Raw genomic sequence first — 18,625 nt, forward strand, 5'->3', positions numbered from 1 at the left:
TGCATGTATATCTGGTGAAGCACAATAAGTGGAGTGGTTTAAAACAATGTTGTGTGGCCGGCACTGCGGCTCACTAGGCTAATCCTCCACCTGCGGCACTGGCACCCCGGGTTCTAGTCCCAGATGGGGCACCAGATTCTGTTCCAGTTGCTCCTCTTCCAGTTCAGCTCTCTGCTGTGGCCTGGAAAGGCAGTGGAGGATGGTCCAGGTCCTTGGGCCCTGCACCCGCACGGGAGACCAGTAGGAAGCACCTGGCTCCTGGCTTCGGATTGGCGCAGCACGCCGGCTGTAGCAGCCACTTGGGGGGTGAACTAATGGAAGGAAGACCTTTCTCTCTGTCTCTCTCTCACTGTCTAACTCTGCCTGTCAAAAAAAAATGTTGTGAAACAATAGACTTATGAAATGCATAAAATTCTATGAATAATTACATGGATGTAGAAAATACCTTTAAGAGAAGGAACAACTGAAGAAACAGAAGATGACAACTTATTAGCTATTCCAGAGTGGGTGAAATTCTTTGATACCGAAGGGAATGATTAGCTATTTTTCTGAACAATTGAAAAGGAAATTTAGATTAGAAAGGGCATAAGCCTGTTCAAGGGTTAAGCTTTTCTATTTGAAAATAAATTTTTAGTCTATCTAATCTGGTGCTCTGTGACAAAGCTCATAGTTTTCAGGGCCTCTCAAAATTGATCTACAAAAGTCCCAAAATTATGGAATTATGTATCCATAGTATGACTCCAGTTATGAAGGTAATGAGATGGAGCGTACTTATACAACTGGACACCATTTCTGCAATTATAAAGAATGATACACAACAACATGGTTGAATCTCACAAAGATCCTGCTGAGTAAAAGAAGCCAGACAGAAAAGTACACATCCTGCCTGATCCAATTTATATAATGTTCAAAACTGGGCACAAATACAGGTGTGATTTTTATGGAATCCAATAAAAGAGAAAGATTGCATCTTATCATTTTGCAAAGAGGAAAATGACATGGACACATGTCAAAGGCCATGGTTTCCAGGATAAGTTCACTTTGTAAAATTTTACTGAGTTGTACACATTTCTATATGTGTGTGTTCTTCCTTTTTAAAAAGTTTACAGGAGAACTGAACATTATTTTTATTTATTTTTCTAATATTGCTTAACTCAGCAGCCTAGGACAAACGTAATCAATTCAAAAAATAAAGGATGCGCTCTTCACTCCCAATACTACAAAGGATCCTGGTTTGCTATTTTTTTAAGTAAAAAAAGTCCTGTTAGTGTAAAGCTAATATTAAGAAGTAAATACAAAAAATATTTTTCTCAGTGCTTTACCTGAATTTCAATCCTGAACATAGTTTAGTAACAATAAACTTCTTAATCCATCAAGGAAAAACTGCTATTAGATGCTGCTGAACTAGCTAATCAACACTCAGCCTAAAAGGGGTTTTTCAGCCAATGGTGTTTAAGTTTCAGGTAGGGGATCAAGGACCTCTAAGTCCTACCCAGATATTCTCCAAGCCCTTATCTATCTTCATTGCAGGGACAGGCTCCTCAAACTGGAAAACATCTGGAGAGATTTAAATTCAAATATGTAAAGAAAAGTGCATCATCTGGGCTGAAAATCTCTATATAAAGCTGTGAAAAAAAAACTGCCAGGATTTGTTTTCTGTGAATCACACACACACACACATACACACACACACTAGTTTTTATGGACTCCAACAAGAAGTACACCTTGGATCTTAAGGTGAAATGATAGACATTTATGTAGGATGCTTTGATTATTGGCAGTGATCTTAATTTGCAATAGAAAGAAATAGAGGATAAATGGTGGTAAGTCTTCACATTTATGCAGTTATGTTAGTTTTCTGTGCACAGAGCTTTAGTGATTTGTGGTTTTTTTCTGTGTGTTTTAGACAATTTTCAAAAATGGGATTTGTGGACAATGAACGAATTGCAATTTGGGGTTGGGTGAGTAGTTGTTTGGTGAATCTGTAAGCATTCTTCCGTGAATATAGTCTAGAACCTGTCGATTTCTGATCTGTATGTAAATATTAGGTGAAATTCTATCAAGTCTTGGATCTCTGGGCAATATAATCTTGCAGTCTCTACTGAGCCTGTTTTACACCTCTGTTTGTTACAATCAGAGGAGAAGGTGAAGAAAGGAGAGAAGAGAGAAGAAGTATAAAGGCGAGGGAGCAGGGGAAGGGGAGATGGAGACATTTCCTCATGAATCAGTCAGTAAAGATTTTATGTTTGTTTTTCTTCCTTTAACTGATACTACATTGTCACTAGGGTCAGCAAAGTTTCCATGCTTTTCTCTCTACTGTTACCAAGAGAAGGGAACAGGGTTCTAAAAGTGTCGTCTTTAGATACTGTCCAATTAAGGCCAATTTAAGCCTTCTCTATCATGATTTCTGTCTCTAAAGAGGCGCAGTATATAAAGATGTGAGAAATGTGGAAACTGTGGTTCACTTGCCATATGTCCTTATTCTTTTACCTCCATAAAAATAACTGTTTCCATTCCTTAGTCCTACGGAGGCTATGTAACCTCAATGGTCCTGGGGTCTGGAAGTGGTGTGTTCAAATGTGGAATAGCTGTGGCACCTGTGTCCCGATGGGAGTATTATGGTATGTAATTGCTGTCAGATACAAAGAAACGCTGAGTAGTGACCTTAACAACTGAGTAACAGAGCCATTCTTTTGTGAATTTCAGTGCTTTTCCAGTGAATAATAAGCTGATTCATCTTAAGAGGTTCTTTATAGATACCTACCATAAGATCATCTCCTTTATTATGCCACAGTGCAAGGCTGGGTGGTGTTATATGTTATCTATGCTTTTAGTTTCTTCTGAACAAATTTTGTTTTCAAGTTTCAAAACAGCTCCAATGCTACATTTTTGCAGATAAACTCTTCCTTATATTTAATTCTATTTTCTGAACTTCACATATAAGCAGAATAACAGAAGTACATATGTCTTTCCCTTTAGAGTAAAGGTCAAATATAAGTAGGGTTTTAAGTGGAAAGAGGAAAGTCAAGACAGGGGAATTTCTTGGGGGTTTTGGTTTTTTTCCACTATCTCTTAGTAGGTGAAAGCTACTCTAGAACATTTTCTTCATCATTGAGAAAATATTCTACAAGGCATCATATACGTGTAAGGTAGAGGGAAGAATTAGTGGAAAACTAGGTAGGAAGGAAAAGTCTGAGGTGCTAAGGAGAGGGATTATTTTCCTGCACTTCTTACCCCATTTTAAGTCTTTTATGTGGTGTAAGGACAGAATCATTGATTATGAACATGTTCATTAAATATTTTATAACCTGCTAAATGGCAGTTACCAATCCTATGAAAAACTCTCTTTTAAAGTCTCTCTATTCACAAAAAGGCAATGTAAAAAATACATTTCTTTCTGTCAAAACAAATTGGTGGACAAAGTTTCCATTTGATCTGCAGACAATGGATTGGTTTTCACATAATACTTTGCTTACTAGTAATTGTTCTATTGGATGGCTTGTTATTGGAGACCTCTGGTGGTCAATAAAATAATACAAACAATCTTTGCTGATAAGAGGATTTCATTAAATATATACAGACCAACCTAAACCATAGGAACTTTCTAGACTTTATATATATGTGTGTGTAAATCTAAAGAGTTTTACTGAAAGACTGTATATAAGGAATATGTAAATGATATTTCAAGGCATATTTCTAAAAGTTTAAAACTGCCTTAGGCACTTACGCATAATTTTTTAAAATGTTATTTTTAAAAATTTCAGATCTTTCATATATAACATTGGCTAGTTCAGTAAGAGAGGGGTATTGTGTTCTAAGATAAGCAGAATTGAGGTCTTGCAGCTGATTGGGAAGTTTTATTTTACCCTTGAAAACCATTTTTCCATGGCGGGCATTTTGCATGGTAGTTAAGATATTTTAAGAAACCCGCATTACCCATTGGAGTACCTGGGTTTGATACCCAGCTCTGGATCCCCATTCCAGCTTCCTGTTGATGTCTCCTCCCTGGGAGTTAGAAGTAATGAATCAAGTAATTGGATTCCAGCCACGCACATGGGAGATCTGGATTGAGTTCCCAACTCCCAGCTTCAACCTCTCCCAGTCCTGGCCATAGCAGGTATTCCAGTCAGCAAATGGGAACTTCTCTTTGCCTGTCTATCTATCTGTCTCTCCAAATAAGTAAAAAAAAAAAAAAGAAAAAAAAAGAAAAGAAAATTTAAGAAATGCTTGTACAATTACAGTAAAAAACGTATATAGTACAATGATAATATATCATTATATATTATTTTCTGTAACCTGCTCATTTTTAGGAGACAGCTTTCCAAAATAGTTATTTCAGATTGCTGAAGTTACCTTGGAAGTTGGACATGCATTTCCTCACTATTATTTAAAGGCAAATATACAAGATGTGTGATTTATTTTTATTATATAACATATATTTAATAATCCATAATAACTATACCAATTATGCAACCTATTTTCCACCATATTTGTAGATAAAAGTATTTATGTAACTTCAGCAGACCAGATATTAATATAATTTGTTTCATTATTATAACACAAAATTATTAAACATTTAATTATTAAACATTTAATTATTATAACACAAAAATTGAGGTTTCTGTACTAAATGAGAGAAAACAAATGTTTAACTTGCATCATGATGAAATAGCTGAGCTAGTATGGGAATGATCAGTGAGTTCTTTCTTGTCCCCAACTTGCCAAAAATAAAAATAAAATATGTTTCAAGTAAGGGACTAATAGCTGAACATTTTTAGGAGACTCCAACACTAGATTATGATAAATTAGAGAATATACTTGTGTCAGGACCAAAAATTCAAGGCAGTGGAGGCATGAACTGACCTCCTGATTAAGATTATTGGAGAGGGTCATAAAATAATGTGATGATTCCTGGCCACTTATCACTTCCCAGGTGACTTTTCTGCAGGTGAGTTGTTGGTTGGGTCTTAGATCTCTCAGTTTGATCTCCCTGCAGCTCCATCACAATTGATGAGTGGGAATTGATCAGGGCTGAATGTGGAAAGATAGTAGACTGAGCAGGGGTCTGGGAACCAGTGTCTACAGCTACATTAACAAGCCCAATCTGGAGGAGCTACTTCTGAGAGTGACAGTGGACACCCACATCTGAGTTAAGACATAGGAAAACACCTAAAGTAGAAGGAAAATCATTTGTCACTATATGCATTAAGCTTTTGTTCTTTTTCCCATCACAGACTCAATATACACAGAACGTTACATGGGCCTCCCAACTCCAGAAGACAACCTTGACCATTACAGGGTAAGAGATGAGAAACTATACCCATTTTTATCACCTATTTATAAGCAGTTTAGGGACCTTTTTTAAATGTATCTATTCTAGAAAATATATATTTTTGATTTCCAACAAAATTCTTGTTAAAAAAAATAACACAGGTGGTTTAGAGATTCTCCAATAGTTTCCCTTACTATATTCTGCATAATTACAGTCTTTATCGTATGCTATATAGGTCACAATATGCATTCATTTGGAAATACAAAGCAACACCAGATAATTACTTTAATTATAAAAATTGCAGTTTAGAAAACATGTCAAATTCAACATATTCCTCTAGAGCCCAGAAGACTCTCTAAACCTTTCACTATGTATTAAAATTTCTTATAATATTATCATAATTAAGTTTTGTATATACAAGCTGATAATATTCCTACTCCTAGCCAGATACTTAGGGTTTCTTCTTTTTTTTTTTTTTTTTACAAGATTTGAGTAAAGCAGGTTAGGGGTAGGTGCAGTTAGCTGGGCACTGCCCTGACCAGCCCTGAATCCAAATTACTGAAGAGCATCCACTAGGCTGATTGCCTGGATGTAAGAGCAGCAGGCAGGTTGCCCTGCAGAAGAACTGTGGTATTTAGAGTATGGTCTGGGTGCAGCCATCATTGACAGCCCCCATGTGCTAATGTGACCAGAACATTCTCTTTGGAGCCACCATGATGATGCTGGAAGTACTAAGGTAAGTACTGGGGACACCTCTCTGTGCTATAATTAAGACAGAAAAGTAACTGTCTTCAAAATGAGCTGAACTGTGGTCTTTCCTAATGTCTACAATTCTGCTTGTCATGTTAGTTGAAAAAAAAAAAAAAAACAAGAAAAACCTTAAAATTTACAGTGATAAGATAAACTGTCTTTCATGTGATATTCGCCAAAGGATGCTGATAACCTTTCCCAAGATGGTGGATTAAAAAGAAATAAAGGCAACAAGAATAATTTAAGAACACAGTTTCTCCTCATCTGTGTCATGTCTTGCAATACACATTAATACCCTGCACATTCTTGTAAGATGCCACCAGTCATTTTGGATTCTGAAGCCATCTGATCAAAAACAATACAGCTTGAGGGTTTCTAGTCTTGCAATGTAACTGTAGATGATTTAGTTTTACCTGTTATTTCCAGCTTAATCAGCAAAACGTATGTGTGTGTGTTAATGTGCTTCTGCTCATTCCTACATATGTGTTTCCATCTCTGTTTTAGAGTCAAGATAGAAAAGTAACCAACTGCAAAGGAAGATGGACAGTTCATCTTCCCCTACAAAGCAGTCCCATAATCTGGTTGTCCCCATTTCTGCTAGTGATCCCATCTGATCCTTTGGACTCAATTCTCCCCACCCTTTTGCCACCACATCTCATAGCTGCTTCAGACACCCTTTCCATCTCTGTAAGCTTACTGCTGCTGTCATGTGGCCTATCTCCTATCCCAATCTGTCCCTTTTAGCATGTCTTCCCACATTGCTGTCTATTCCCCACAGAGCAAGGAGACTAACTGCAACCCTTGACACTTTAATGGTGCTTTCCTGTAGATTCCATTGAGTTCTGTCCTCAGTCTCTAGCCAGGTACTCAGCACCCTTCTTAGAACAGCCTCATTGGTCTGGAAAGCTGTTTTCTCTGAATAGTTTTGAGGCTTTTTATATTGTGCCTTTATTTTCTCTTCCTTGTGCCTGGAGCGTTAGTGTACCCCTCTACCTCCTCCTGCATTTGTGCTGCCCTCCCAGAGGATTCATGTCCCCTTTTGAGTCCCCCCTCATATTTTTTTCTGTGTTTCTATGTTGAATTAATAGTTACTTTGTACCGAATTTGCAACTCTGCAGTGCTAGTTATCTGGGTTTTCCTTAACATTGTGTTCTTTGGATTTCCCTGTGTGAAACTCAAACCTTAAACCTTCTCTGATTTAATGTAAGGGAAACATTGTATATGAGTTATGGTTCTCCATCACTTCTGTCATTTTACGACTGGAATTTTTTTTAATGACACAACCATTGCTAAATACTTTTTGATTGCTAAAGAACTTTCTCAGGTGTCCCAATGTGCCAACAGCTCCTGAAACCTCAAAGGTGAACTGCCCAGAATCCAAACCACTGAATGAGCATGCCAGATGATAAGTCAAAACGTTCATTTACAAAATCCCATTCTAAAAAGCCCTGGAATGCAGACGCACAGGGTCAAGTTTGAACCCTGACACCTAAGGAAGCCCATGTCACCTGTGCTGCTTCCACATAAAACTCTAGCCAGCAGGAGTGTTTCCTCTTCACCAGCCCTCCCTATAGAATTGCATAGGATGAACACTTCTAGTCTGCATTTCAATCTGCATCTTTTCCAGTCTTTCCTACAGGCTCCTCTTGCACACACTGATCCCCCACTTCCCCAGCTCTACCCCACCTATGACGGTGGCCATTTCCATCTCTCCCCTTAGGTGTTCGCTACATGAGGTAGTCATGTAAATAGAAGTCACTTCCTACTGCCAATGGCAACACACGCACACTGGGTGCACAAAGTCACTCTTTCGCTTCACTGCACAGATGGCTCCCGAGGACTGTTTAATCCTTCCACGCCAGGAGTCGGGTTTTCTTGGCACAAAATTCATTGCTGGCAATGGACACATTAAAACTGCCAGTACCAGGGAGCTAAAGGTTCCCAATGTGTTACTCAGAGGAATTGTTTAGGAGGGTGACAGTTAAGGTGGGCAGGAGAAAATGAGGCAAATGCATCACTGAATTGTCTCCACCGGGGTAAGTTGCTTCCTCTGAACGTGGAGAACTGAATCTAAGTGCCTATTTTTGGTGCACAGCAGGCTTTAGAATAAAGCTGCCCTCCTTTGTTTTTTAAATGAGCCTGTGCTTTTGTCTCTGGCAAGAAGAATACATTCAAAGATTCTATTTTCCTCAGAGGCCCCAGCTGCCCCTCTGGACCCCATCTTTTACTTTTCTTTCCCAGGTTGTTTCTCTCACTTTCTCTCTGTCTCAGTCTCTCTGTTTCCCTCCCTCCCTCTCGTCCTTTTTGAAAAGACAAAGAAGTACACCACCCTGTGCTTTTCAGTGGGTCAGAGGAAATATTATGAAAAGGATTCCCATTTAGTCTTGGCTGGAGATTATTTTCAGTATATTGAGGTTAGGAATTTCCAAAGTATGTTATAAGAAAGGTCTTGATCTTTGCCGTGTTTTCTGCTAAAGAACCATCATTATAGTAGCCAGAATTATAATCTTTTGAAGATAATGTAGTTTTTAATAAAACCAAAATGAGAAAATGGATTCATTTTTAGGTCATTGATGACCTGTATTTGCAAGTATTATGATAAACCCACATCATGAAAAGAAGCACAACTTGTGAGATAAAAGATCCTATTCACCACTGAGGAAAGGGAACTGGAGGAACCATTCACATATGTGGAAGGAACAAGCAGGAATGTCATGTACGGTTGTTCATCTTGCACCCTGCTGAAAGCCGGTCTGCACATTTGCTAAGGTCTGCACCTGGGGGCTTCCTCCAACCAGAGGGAGTTCCCTTTCCTACTCCTTCAGTGCTGCCATATAGATTAGGGGACTCTGGGGCTAACGCACAGACTCAATGAAATGGCACAAGCAGTGACTCTGTAAGACTCTTTTGGGTGGTAATTACTCACCTACTGCCAAGAGGCAAGGCAAGAACACTTTTCAAGGATATCAGGAGCTCAAAGAGGAAGCAAGACTACCACCCATGTAAAACCTTAAGAAGCTGATGCCAGCAGCACGCCGGCCATGGCAGCCATTTGCGGGGTGAACCAATGGAAGGAAGACCTTTCTCTCTGTCTCTCTCTCTCTCTCTCACTGTCTAACTCTGCCTGTCAAATAAAAAAATAAATAAATAAAAATTTAAAAAAAAGAAGCTGATCCCATAGCTCAAATGGGTAGCCAAGTGTATGAATGAGTGACAAATCTGAGCCAGTGGGCAGTGTAGCTCTATGAAAACATCTCTCTTGCAGTGAGTCTCAGTCCAGAGCAGACAGAATTGGTGACATATTTGAGCAAAAAGAATCAGATTCCCAAGGAGATAACCCTCACAACCATTGGAAATCAGCAAACAGCAAGTGCAACAACACCTTATGGAGTGGGTGCCAGATTGGCATTGATGAATGACCTCTTATGTGGTCAGTTGTAAGTCTTTCCATCAAAACTGAACACACATTAACATGTGGTAGATTTTTATTCACTCATTTAATGTGCCTATTTAACTGTTTAACTCTTCTAAAGTTGATACTTTGTTGATGAAAAAAAATTTTTTTGGAGGAACACAAAAGGAAGTATGTAATGAAATATGAACTTAAATAAGATGAATTAGCCAATATGTATGCAAAAGACTAATGGCTGCTAAATTGTGGCTCTGGAAATCCAGGAATTCTATCAGTTGGGAACACACAGGGAGAGGAAGAGGAACGGCCATGGAGTTAGGGTTCCACCTTCCTGTATACCTCTCAGAGAGAATCTAGCTTTATTTATTTCCTTCTTTTTCTCGTTCATTTGTTAAGTGCTTTTATGGCCAGAAACTCTTCGAAGCTCTTGATGGGAATCAGTTCTGCATCAAATCTTCTGAGATAAATATTCTTTGTCCATTTTACTGACATAGAAAGTGAGGCCCCAAAATATTACAATTCATTTGAGGGCTAGGAAAGAGAGAAGGCACTGAGTCCACAAGAGAAGGGTTGAGGAAGATGGAGAGGAAGAACATGGGTGCTGTCAATGGATTAGAGAGGAGGAGGAGGCATGGTGGACAAGTGAGTTGCAAGAACAGGGATTTTTCTGGGGAATCTGTGAAAGAGGTCCAATGAAGTGAGGAATAACACAGAAGGGCTGTGGGAAAAGTGGACCAAATTGTGGCTAATAAGGCAGGGCATGGGCTGGGGAGGAAATGGATTTATGAGCAACACAGAGAGAAGTGTAAGATCAAGGGCAAGAGAAATGGGGCCCAAGTCCTGAGCCTTGTTGCCAAGAGAAGAGGGCAGCCTGGAACACACAGAAGGGACTGATTTAACTTGTAGAGGAGATTTATTTTGCATTTTGCTCAAAATTTGATAGGCTTTTGGCAAGTGTATGAAACAGTCATAGATTTGGCAGTCTTCTGCTAGCAGATTTGAAATGTTCAATCCTTAAGAACTGCTGCATCGTTAGGTTATGCAAAACAGGGTGCAATTTTGTAAATATGCCATCTTGTACTGATTTGACATTTGTTCTATTATCCCAGAATATGCCAAAAGGAGAGAGACCTTCAGATTTAAGCCAAACCTTAACTTGTTTGTTGAGTGCTGATAAAATGTTGACTGCTGTGTGATCTTTAAAGAAGCCAGTGTTGCTTGGTGAGGCCTGAGGTAGAGCCCCCTGTCTGGGGTTGATGGGAGCTCTTTCCTTGGCATCTCCTGGGTACAGTTGTTTGAAAAATATAAACAAATAAAACATCTGCTCTACTGGGTTGAAATCATTTTTCTTAAACATTTTCTGTGGCCTCTATTGTGATATTAATGGTGCTCCCCAAAATGACATAATTTAAGATTATTTACTTGTGCCACTTTGGTTGCATAATAATTCATGGAGAAATCTGGAAAACCCAAGATAACATATCATGGAAGTGCTGGGCTGTTGTCCCTGAGAGAGAATGACTTTTGATTTTTCTACAAGAGCCTGGAAATAGTGATGATCTATTGGGCTGTGACATCAAGTTAAATAGAATCTGATGGTAAGGGACATGATGGGCCTGAGGAGGTTCCTTAACCTCCCTGAACCACAGTTTCCTCATCTGGATAATGGGGATAATCAGACCTACTTTACAGGGTTATTGAAGCAACTACGTGTGATACCCGTGACCTCCATGAATTAAGCTTATGAGGCACAGCAGCTGCCACCACTATTATCTTCAGGAAGCACATTGTCCTTATGGTTTCTTGATGGCACAAGGGCTGCTTGAAAGTTGTTATACCTTCTGTCTCTCACAGTACTCCCCTACTCTTATCAGCTCCCTCTTTTATTTCAAAAATACAAAGATTTATTTGTTGGAAGGTAACTGAGGAACCAGCATGATCCAACGAGGAGCTACAGATGGTTCTTCTTGGGGATTGAGGGAAAAGCTCCTTACAGAGATGCTGTGGAATCGGCACTGCCACTGGACCAATCCTTCCCACTTCTCTTTGCCAGACTGTTGCTGGCAGCGGGGCTCTCCGGAAGTTTCTAGCCTCACGAGCATGCCAACTGCACCACCAGTGCATCCTTGCCCATTTATCACTGTGAGCTTCCTTTTCAGGAGCTGGTGATAGACTATTCGGCTTCTAACTTAGTCATCCATTTCTTTTTTTATTTCTGTTTCCATGGTTAGGCAAAGGGGGATCATCCTGTTTTGGTGGGCTAAAAAAATAGCACCATTATTTTTTCTGATCACTAATCATAATTTAATGCATACATCTCTTTCACTGGCTTTATGTGTTACCTTCGCGTCTCAAAGGGCACACACAGTGGACTGCAAAGAGCTTTAATTGGGAAGCCTGGATGCGCAGTCTAGGAGGGAATGATCGGTGGTTCCAGAGGCAAGGTAACAGAGCTACATTTCTCTGGGGGGGAAAGTGCCCCGTGCAGTCCGAGAGCCCTGCTGTGAATGTGTGCCTCCTGGCTGCTTGTCTCCCTCTCACAGACAGGTCCCTCTGCAGGCGTCTCCCAGTGAGCAGGGAAAGTGTGCCTTTGAAATGGCACACTTATCTTGCAGTTGCAGGGGAAGCTTTTGTTTTATTTTTCTCTTGCTGCATTAAAGTATTTGTCTTTCTTTCTTTGTAGTGTAATATTGTTAATGTAAAACAATTTGCATCATGACACTTTTATCACAGTTTTCGTCTTTTTCTCAGTATGTTGCATTTCTCACCATGTCTAGTTCATCACAGCTACAGTGTGTACATCACAACATTTATCTTAGGCTCAGGGTTTTACTTGTTTATAAAAATTGTCTTCTTTCAGCCTGTATTCACTCCATTTAAGAAAAAAAAGGCAGCCAGAAAGTGTTTTGGTCCAAACTCCAGTAGTTATCACATTCCTTGCTAACTGTCCTGCGTATTTATATGCCTCCTAACTATTACTCTATGTTTCAATGACATTTCTCAGCTTCATGGCTCAGAGAGGTTGTCGGAGCAGCTTTTGCTGTTCAAGCTGCCAAGTAAGGCAGGCCCATGAGGATTTTGGGGGTGAGGTGAGGTGACACACTTGTATATTTGGGTCAGGTCTCAGTGTCGAAGTTGACTGCTTTCCATGAGCAAAGAGCTAAATTTAACTTGCTGTTTGGGGGTGGGGGCAAGGTGGGAGGAAATCAGCAGAAGCTGAGCATGACTAGCAGAAGTGATCGTGGAAGAGGACTGTAATAGGAGCCATGGTGGCCTGATAATCAGAATATTAATTGTCAGAGTCACTATTCAAGCCTCAGCCTCTCCAGTCTCCAGCTTCGAACGGTGCATGTCAGGATCTTTCAGGGGCATTTATCTTGACATTTTTTTTCTCTGAAGGGAAGATGATTGCCTGGGGTCCTATCACCACATGAAGCTGTATACCATCTCCACAGCCCAAAAATCAGCCTCCCAAATCGCGCAGGGCTGTGCACACTAATCTGTCTTCAAATTATTTGAGTGTGAGAATTCACTGTATCTCAGAAGCCAGAGTGCCCACTATTACTGTGTGCCTCAAATTCCAGGATAGTTAATTAATATTTTACTTCACACTCTTCCTTTGCAGGGGGACCACCTCGTAAGCAGCCTGGGATTTTAGTAGCAATGCAGTGCAACACAGGAAGTAGAAGGGATTTCGGTGTCAGACTGTCCAGTGCTGACACTTCTTATCTTGATGCAGGCTACTTACCTTCTGAATCAGTATCTCCACCTAGGAAGCAGGATTGATATAGACCAATTTCACACAGATGTTGTGAGAATTTGATATGACAGTGTTTTTATAAATTCTTCAAGAGGCTTAGCACAGTGACAGGCACAGAGTAAATGCTGAATGCATGCTAGCTACTGCTATTAACATCATAATAGATGGGTTTAAAATAGCCATAAGCTGTCTCAGTAAATTTCAGAATGAACATACTTTATTCTTCCTAGCCCAGATGTTTCCACTTGCCTCTGCAAAACTGGTACTAAATAGAGTGGACAATAGAGGTGCCTAAAGATTTCTTCCACTTACCCATGTAATTTATAAATAATTAGTACCAAACTAAATATAAGAAAAGTCATGAATATAGAAAAATCCCTTTTTGCATGGATTTTATTGCTAAAATATTGATTGACTAGATGAAAAGAATGAATGGATGGGTGAATGATTCATTCATATGGTTGTTTGGAAGGATTCATACACTGATGAACTTATCTGGGACATTTCACCAGATGAAAAGTTTCTCAAAATAGAAGTATGACTTTTTAATGAGTCCTAGGTATTTATTATGAACATTCATAAGTAAATTCTCACTTTGGGTCAGAAATGGATATGGTCACTCCTAGAGAGAGGGAAGCAGCCTGAACATGAGTGGGAAGGCATTTGCTTTAAGCTCCCCTTAGGGGCTGGGGGGACCTTGGGCACCTCAGTCAACAGAAACATTTTGGGAGATTCTGTAAAGTTGGAGGTTTTCCACAAACACTGTGTCACAGACCTCTCACATCAGCATCAGCAATTTAACCTTACAGAGAGGTACACCACTGCTGTATCTCTTGATTCCCGTGTCTGAGAGAGTGAAATGAGTTACTCTTATTCCCATTTTATAGAATCAAGGCTCACAGAGCAGCAGGAGTCCAGTTGTACAGCTCACTGATATGGAAGTTGAGATTGAAATGCAAACTCTCTGACCTTAGCACCATCTCCTAACTGCTAGGCCATCAAGGTTCCCATAAAAAGTAGTAAACTGATGTGTTAGCTACAAGTAAAATGCAAACCTTGACTCTCATGAAATTGACTGATTCACCAACATGCTACTTCTAACCCATAGTGAGGCTACTACCTCCTCCGCTGCCCCACCCATTACAGGACAATCAAAGCCCACTGGGCTTACTCCTCTCAAACACATTAATTATAATGACTAAGTGATATTTTTACCTTCATCCCAACTTTGTAAATATCCCCAAATTAAAATCAGATGATCAGTTCTATGCTTTAAAGCTTTTTTCATCCAACGTCCCTGTTTCTTATTCTAGGAGCTTTATCTGATCTTAGGCCACAAAACAGTCTCCAAAAAGCTGACCTCCCACCTCCCTCCTTTTTTAAAAAAAAAAAATCCTACTTCCCTGGATGATTGAGGGAATGACTGATCCAATAGCATCATTGCCTCCAATGTACAGAATGAGGCAGACAACAACCTACTGATTTTCTAAGACCATTCTTGATCTTTTTCACCCTTTCCCCCCTCCATATGTTACATTTTCCTAGGTTTTAAACATCTGTTCCCAAAGAGGTAATATTTGCTTTTCATTCAGAGCCTAGCAATGTGGACCAAAGTTCACATGACATATTGCAGAGTATGTTTAGTTGCAAATGCTATGTACAGGCTCTTCGAAATGTAGCATGTATGGCACCATGTGACACATGGTTGCCATGGTAATACACTTTTTGGCTGAACTACAGCAGAAGCCCATGGAACATACATTGCTAATATGAGACTCTGCCCTGTGCTAATGCATAGGACACAGCCAATCTGGGATCTGGGTCACAAGGGGTTTCGCATACAGCCTGGGTGGCAGGTGCCCTCTTCCTGCATGTGCAGGGAAGATGTGGCATCCTCCCTTTCCAGTCCTGCCTCCCAGGCACAGGGCATGCTGTGCATTCTGCCATGCATGGAGACAGCATTTGCTTGAATATCGGTTTGCTATATTTTGTATCAAAGGGGGCCCCAGCTGAAAACATTTTATTTTGTAAACTGAAGTGAAAAATCAGTTTATGGCAGATCCTTTTTTGAATAATGACATTCTTTTTCCCAATTCCAGAATTCAACAGTCATGAGCAGAGCTGAAAATTTTAAACAAGTTGAGTACCTCCTTATTCATGGAACAGCAGATGGTGAGTTTCAGTTAATTAGACTTTTTAGTATCACAGACAGGTTTGCAATTTCACTACTGACAAAACAAAAGCATGAGGGGCAAGACTGTTACATTTACTTCAATAAAACAGTGTTGCTTTCCACAACTCACTTGTCTTGGGCTAAATGGGATGCTGAGTCCTAGAACTTGAAACAGCCCCCTTCCTTGTGCCTTTCCCATCCTTGGTATCAGAAAACTGCAATGGCTATTAGCTACTTTTCTGTTTCCTTTCTCTCCCTGCAGATAACGTTCACTTTCAGCAGTCAGCTCAGATCTCCAAAGCCCTGGTGGATGCTGGAGTGGATTTCCAGGCAATGGTATAGCAAAACTTTGTGCAAGGGGTGGGAAGTTGCTGGGGGAGTCTAGTTTCCTCTCTCAGGGCTACTTCTCACAGAAATACCAGGGGATAGAGAATAAAAAAAGGGTTTTATTTTTCCAATGCTAAGTAGGAGAAGTGATATCTTTGAGCCATCCATAGAGTCATGTTCAACAATTTTAGAGCATTTGGGATTGAGAAGCTTCATATCCTGGGAGTGTCAAAAACACTGTTCTATTCATATGATTGTTCAGTCTCTCCCTGTTTTGATTCAACAGTAATCACTTATTCAGTAAATGTGTGGCAGGAGTAATTCTAAAGTGAAATCAGCATGATAATACCTCGGCTCAAATTTGAAAATCCATTTCTGTCTAGTTTATATTACCAGCCATTCTAACAGAGGGATATTAATAATCAGCATGCTTCAGTGTTCAACTGCTATGTTATCTTTTGTTGAATAACCACAGGCAATAAACAGGTTGTTTTATGAAGTCAGAAATGACTAGAGCTGTTGTTGTCTGCACAGAGCATGTTTCCAGGTATTAGGTCAAATTTATTTTCTGCATTAGGGATTTTCAGATTGAGTGATACACACATATATCTAACTATGTATATGTATATGAGTGCTGCATTAAATATTTCTGCATAAAATGCAGCTTTCTCTTCTGTTTTAACTAGAAAAGCCTACTTAGTCCCACTTTCTTCTAATTCATACAGTTTGCTCAGTTCAAATTGTGCCCACTCTACAGAAGTGGGACAGTTTTTTGATACAGAGAAAACTGGCACATCATTTGGGTCAGATTCTTATTAGAGGTTGTGGTTTATATTTTTAGTATTCAAAGAAAAGACACAAGATACTTTCATTAAATGTGTTTTTAAAGTTAACTACATCTCCATAACATATATATGTCCAGCAAAGACTTCTCAGTTATTTAATAAGCTATGAGTTTATAAAATTTTGCCTCTAGGTCATAAACTTCTACATAAACCAGAATATAGGTTTGTTAAATGCCAGTGTGAAATCTAAGTATTTGTAAATAATACCATTGACTTTTGACTTCCCTATGTTAAACATATATAAGTGATAATTTAAAAGACTTTTCCAGTTTTTTGTTTGATGTACATTAGGAAGAATCTGCTCTTTAAAAGTTTATTTATGTAATATAACGTTTCTTACTAAAAAGAAGAGAGATTTAATACTTGACAATATTTAATTTAAAAAAAGTGGGTTTAAAGGGATAAATATTCCTTGTTATACATGCTGTGACTCTGAGTCAAATTTGAAAATGGATTTGTGTGTTCCAATTAAAATGTACACATCCACTGAATTCACAGTGAGTTCTCTCAGCACCTGCAAAAAGAAGAGCAGAGACTTCTGGAGCATGGAGCAGTGTGCCGGGAAAAGCTCTGGGGGAAACTACATAGCCTCTATTACCACATTTCCACTTATAAACTGTTTCAGGAATGGAAACACCCTGTTTTATACCACATTTGCTCAGGAGAACTTATTTGAATTTATTGTTAAGAAAACACAGCTGACTTCCTAATTTTGACCTTTTCCTCTCTCTCTAGTGGTACACCGATGAAGACCATGGAATTGATAGCAGCACAGCCCACCAACATATCTATACCCACATGAGCCACTTCATAAAACAATGCTTCTCTTTACATTAGCACCTCAAAACTGCATGCCATTTACAGCTTATTGAAAACCATTTTCCTTCTCATTATCTCAAAACTGCACTGATGATGATCTTTTTAAAAATACAATCAAATCAAGAAATTTAAAATTACCTTTGTTCTCAAATGTCACGCCTTTAATGATAATAGAGACTTCTGTCTTCCCAATAGATTATTACCATGCAGAAGTTTCAATTATTCGGTCTGGTTTTGTTTATCATCTAATACCACTGCCATGTCAGCTGCTGAAACAACGAATGTGAATGTTTTCACGGGAACTTTGTATAGGTTCCCTGGGCAGCATTTTAATTTTTTCTAATTAGACTAGTCCAAATCTTGTTCCCTTCTTTAAAGGGATAGCAAGATGTGGGCAATGATGTCACCAGGACAGGAACCAAAAACGGGACTGAGGAGAGAAGATAGCAGGGCATGGATGGAAACCCAAGTCCAAGCATACTACCCCGACCAGGCTACTGTCAGCTCCCCTTGGAGAAGAGCTGTTCACAGCCAGACTGGCACAGTTTTCTGAGAAAGACTATTCAAACAGTCTCAGGAAATCATATATGCAAAGCTCTGACTTCTAAGTAAAACCACAGCAGTTGAATAAGCTCCAAAGAAATGCAAGGGAAACTGCCAGCAATGCAAGGCCCCCAGGTGCCAGTTATGGCTATAGGTGCTACAAAAACACAGCTAGGGTGATGGGAAAGCATTGTAAATGTGCTTTTTAAAAATACTGATGTTTCCTACTGCAAGAGGCAGCTTGGAACTGAGATGTGAACACATCAGCTTGCCCTGTTAAAAGATGAAAATATTTGTATTGCAAATCCTAACTCGAAGGACTCCTTGCATCAGTTTTTCTTATTTCATTTCTTTGAGCATTGTAATTAAAGGAATATTTTAACTTACTTGGATTCATTTTTAAAAATGGAAAGCAAACTGGAATGTTATGTATTATTCTTGCTCTACATTCTACACTTAGTGGAATATATCTTGGTCATTTAATAAATGTGCCTTCATTTTTTTCAGAGGTAATGAGTTGTGTCTTGAATTGGACCTAAAACACATCAGCATATGAACACATTTTTCCAGAAAGGCTTTTGTTGTTTTTGTTAGGAAATCCAGGCTACCTGTTAAACATGCAAAGAGTTTGCCTTTGTAAAAAATTAGATAAATAAAGATATGCTAAGGTAAGCAGTTCATAAAGTTTTTGTGTAATACATACATAATTTGTTATCATTGCATA

General features: G+C 39.2%; 1 protein-coding gene across 2 annotated transcripts in view; it reads left to right on the top strand.

Annotated features, from left to right (window-relative positions):
* The window catches only part of DPP4 (dipeptidyl peptidase 4), an 88,254-nt gene extending 69,840 nt beyond the window's left edge, over positions 1 to 18,414 (top strand). For both annotated transcript variants that reach the window (XM_008258668.5, XM_017342895.4), the window contains 6 exons: positions 1,907 to 1,961; positions 2,522 to 2,621; positions 5,235 to 5,299; positions 15,294 to 15,366; positions 15,630 to 15,703; positions 17,275 to 18,414. In XM_008258668.5, the coding sequence (XP_008256890.1) occupies positions 1,907 to 1,961; positions 2,522 to 2,621; positions 5,235 to 5,299; positions 15,294 to 15,366; positions 15,630 to 15,703; positions 17,275 to 17,376 (469 nt within the window). In that variant the 3' untranslated portion in view covers positions 17,377 to 18,414. The remainder of the gene's footprint in view (positions 1 to 1,906; positions 1,962 to 2,521; positions 2,622 to 5,234; positions 5,300 to 15,293; positions 15,367 to 15,629; positions 15,704 to 17,274) is intronic.
* The last annotated feature ends 211 nt before the right edge of the window (positions 18,415 to 18,625 follow it).

This window comes from Oryctolagus cuniculus, chromosome 3 (assembly GCF_051225735.1).
Source record: "Oryctolagus cuniculus isolate XC-2025 breed Fujian yellow rabbit chromosome 3, ASM5122573v1, whole genome shotgun sequence".
NCBI lineage: Eukaryota > Metazoa > Chordata > Mammalia > Lagomorpha > Leporidae > Oryctolagus > Oryctolagus cuniculus.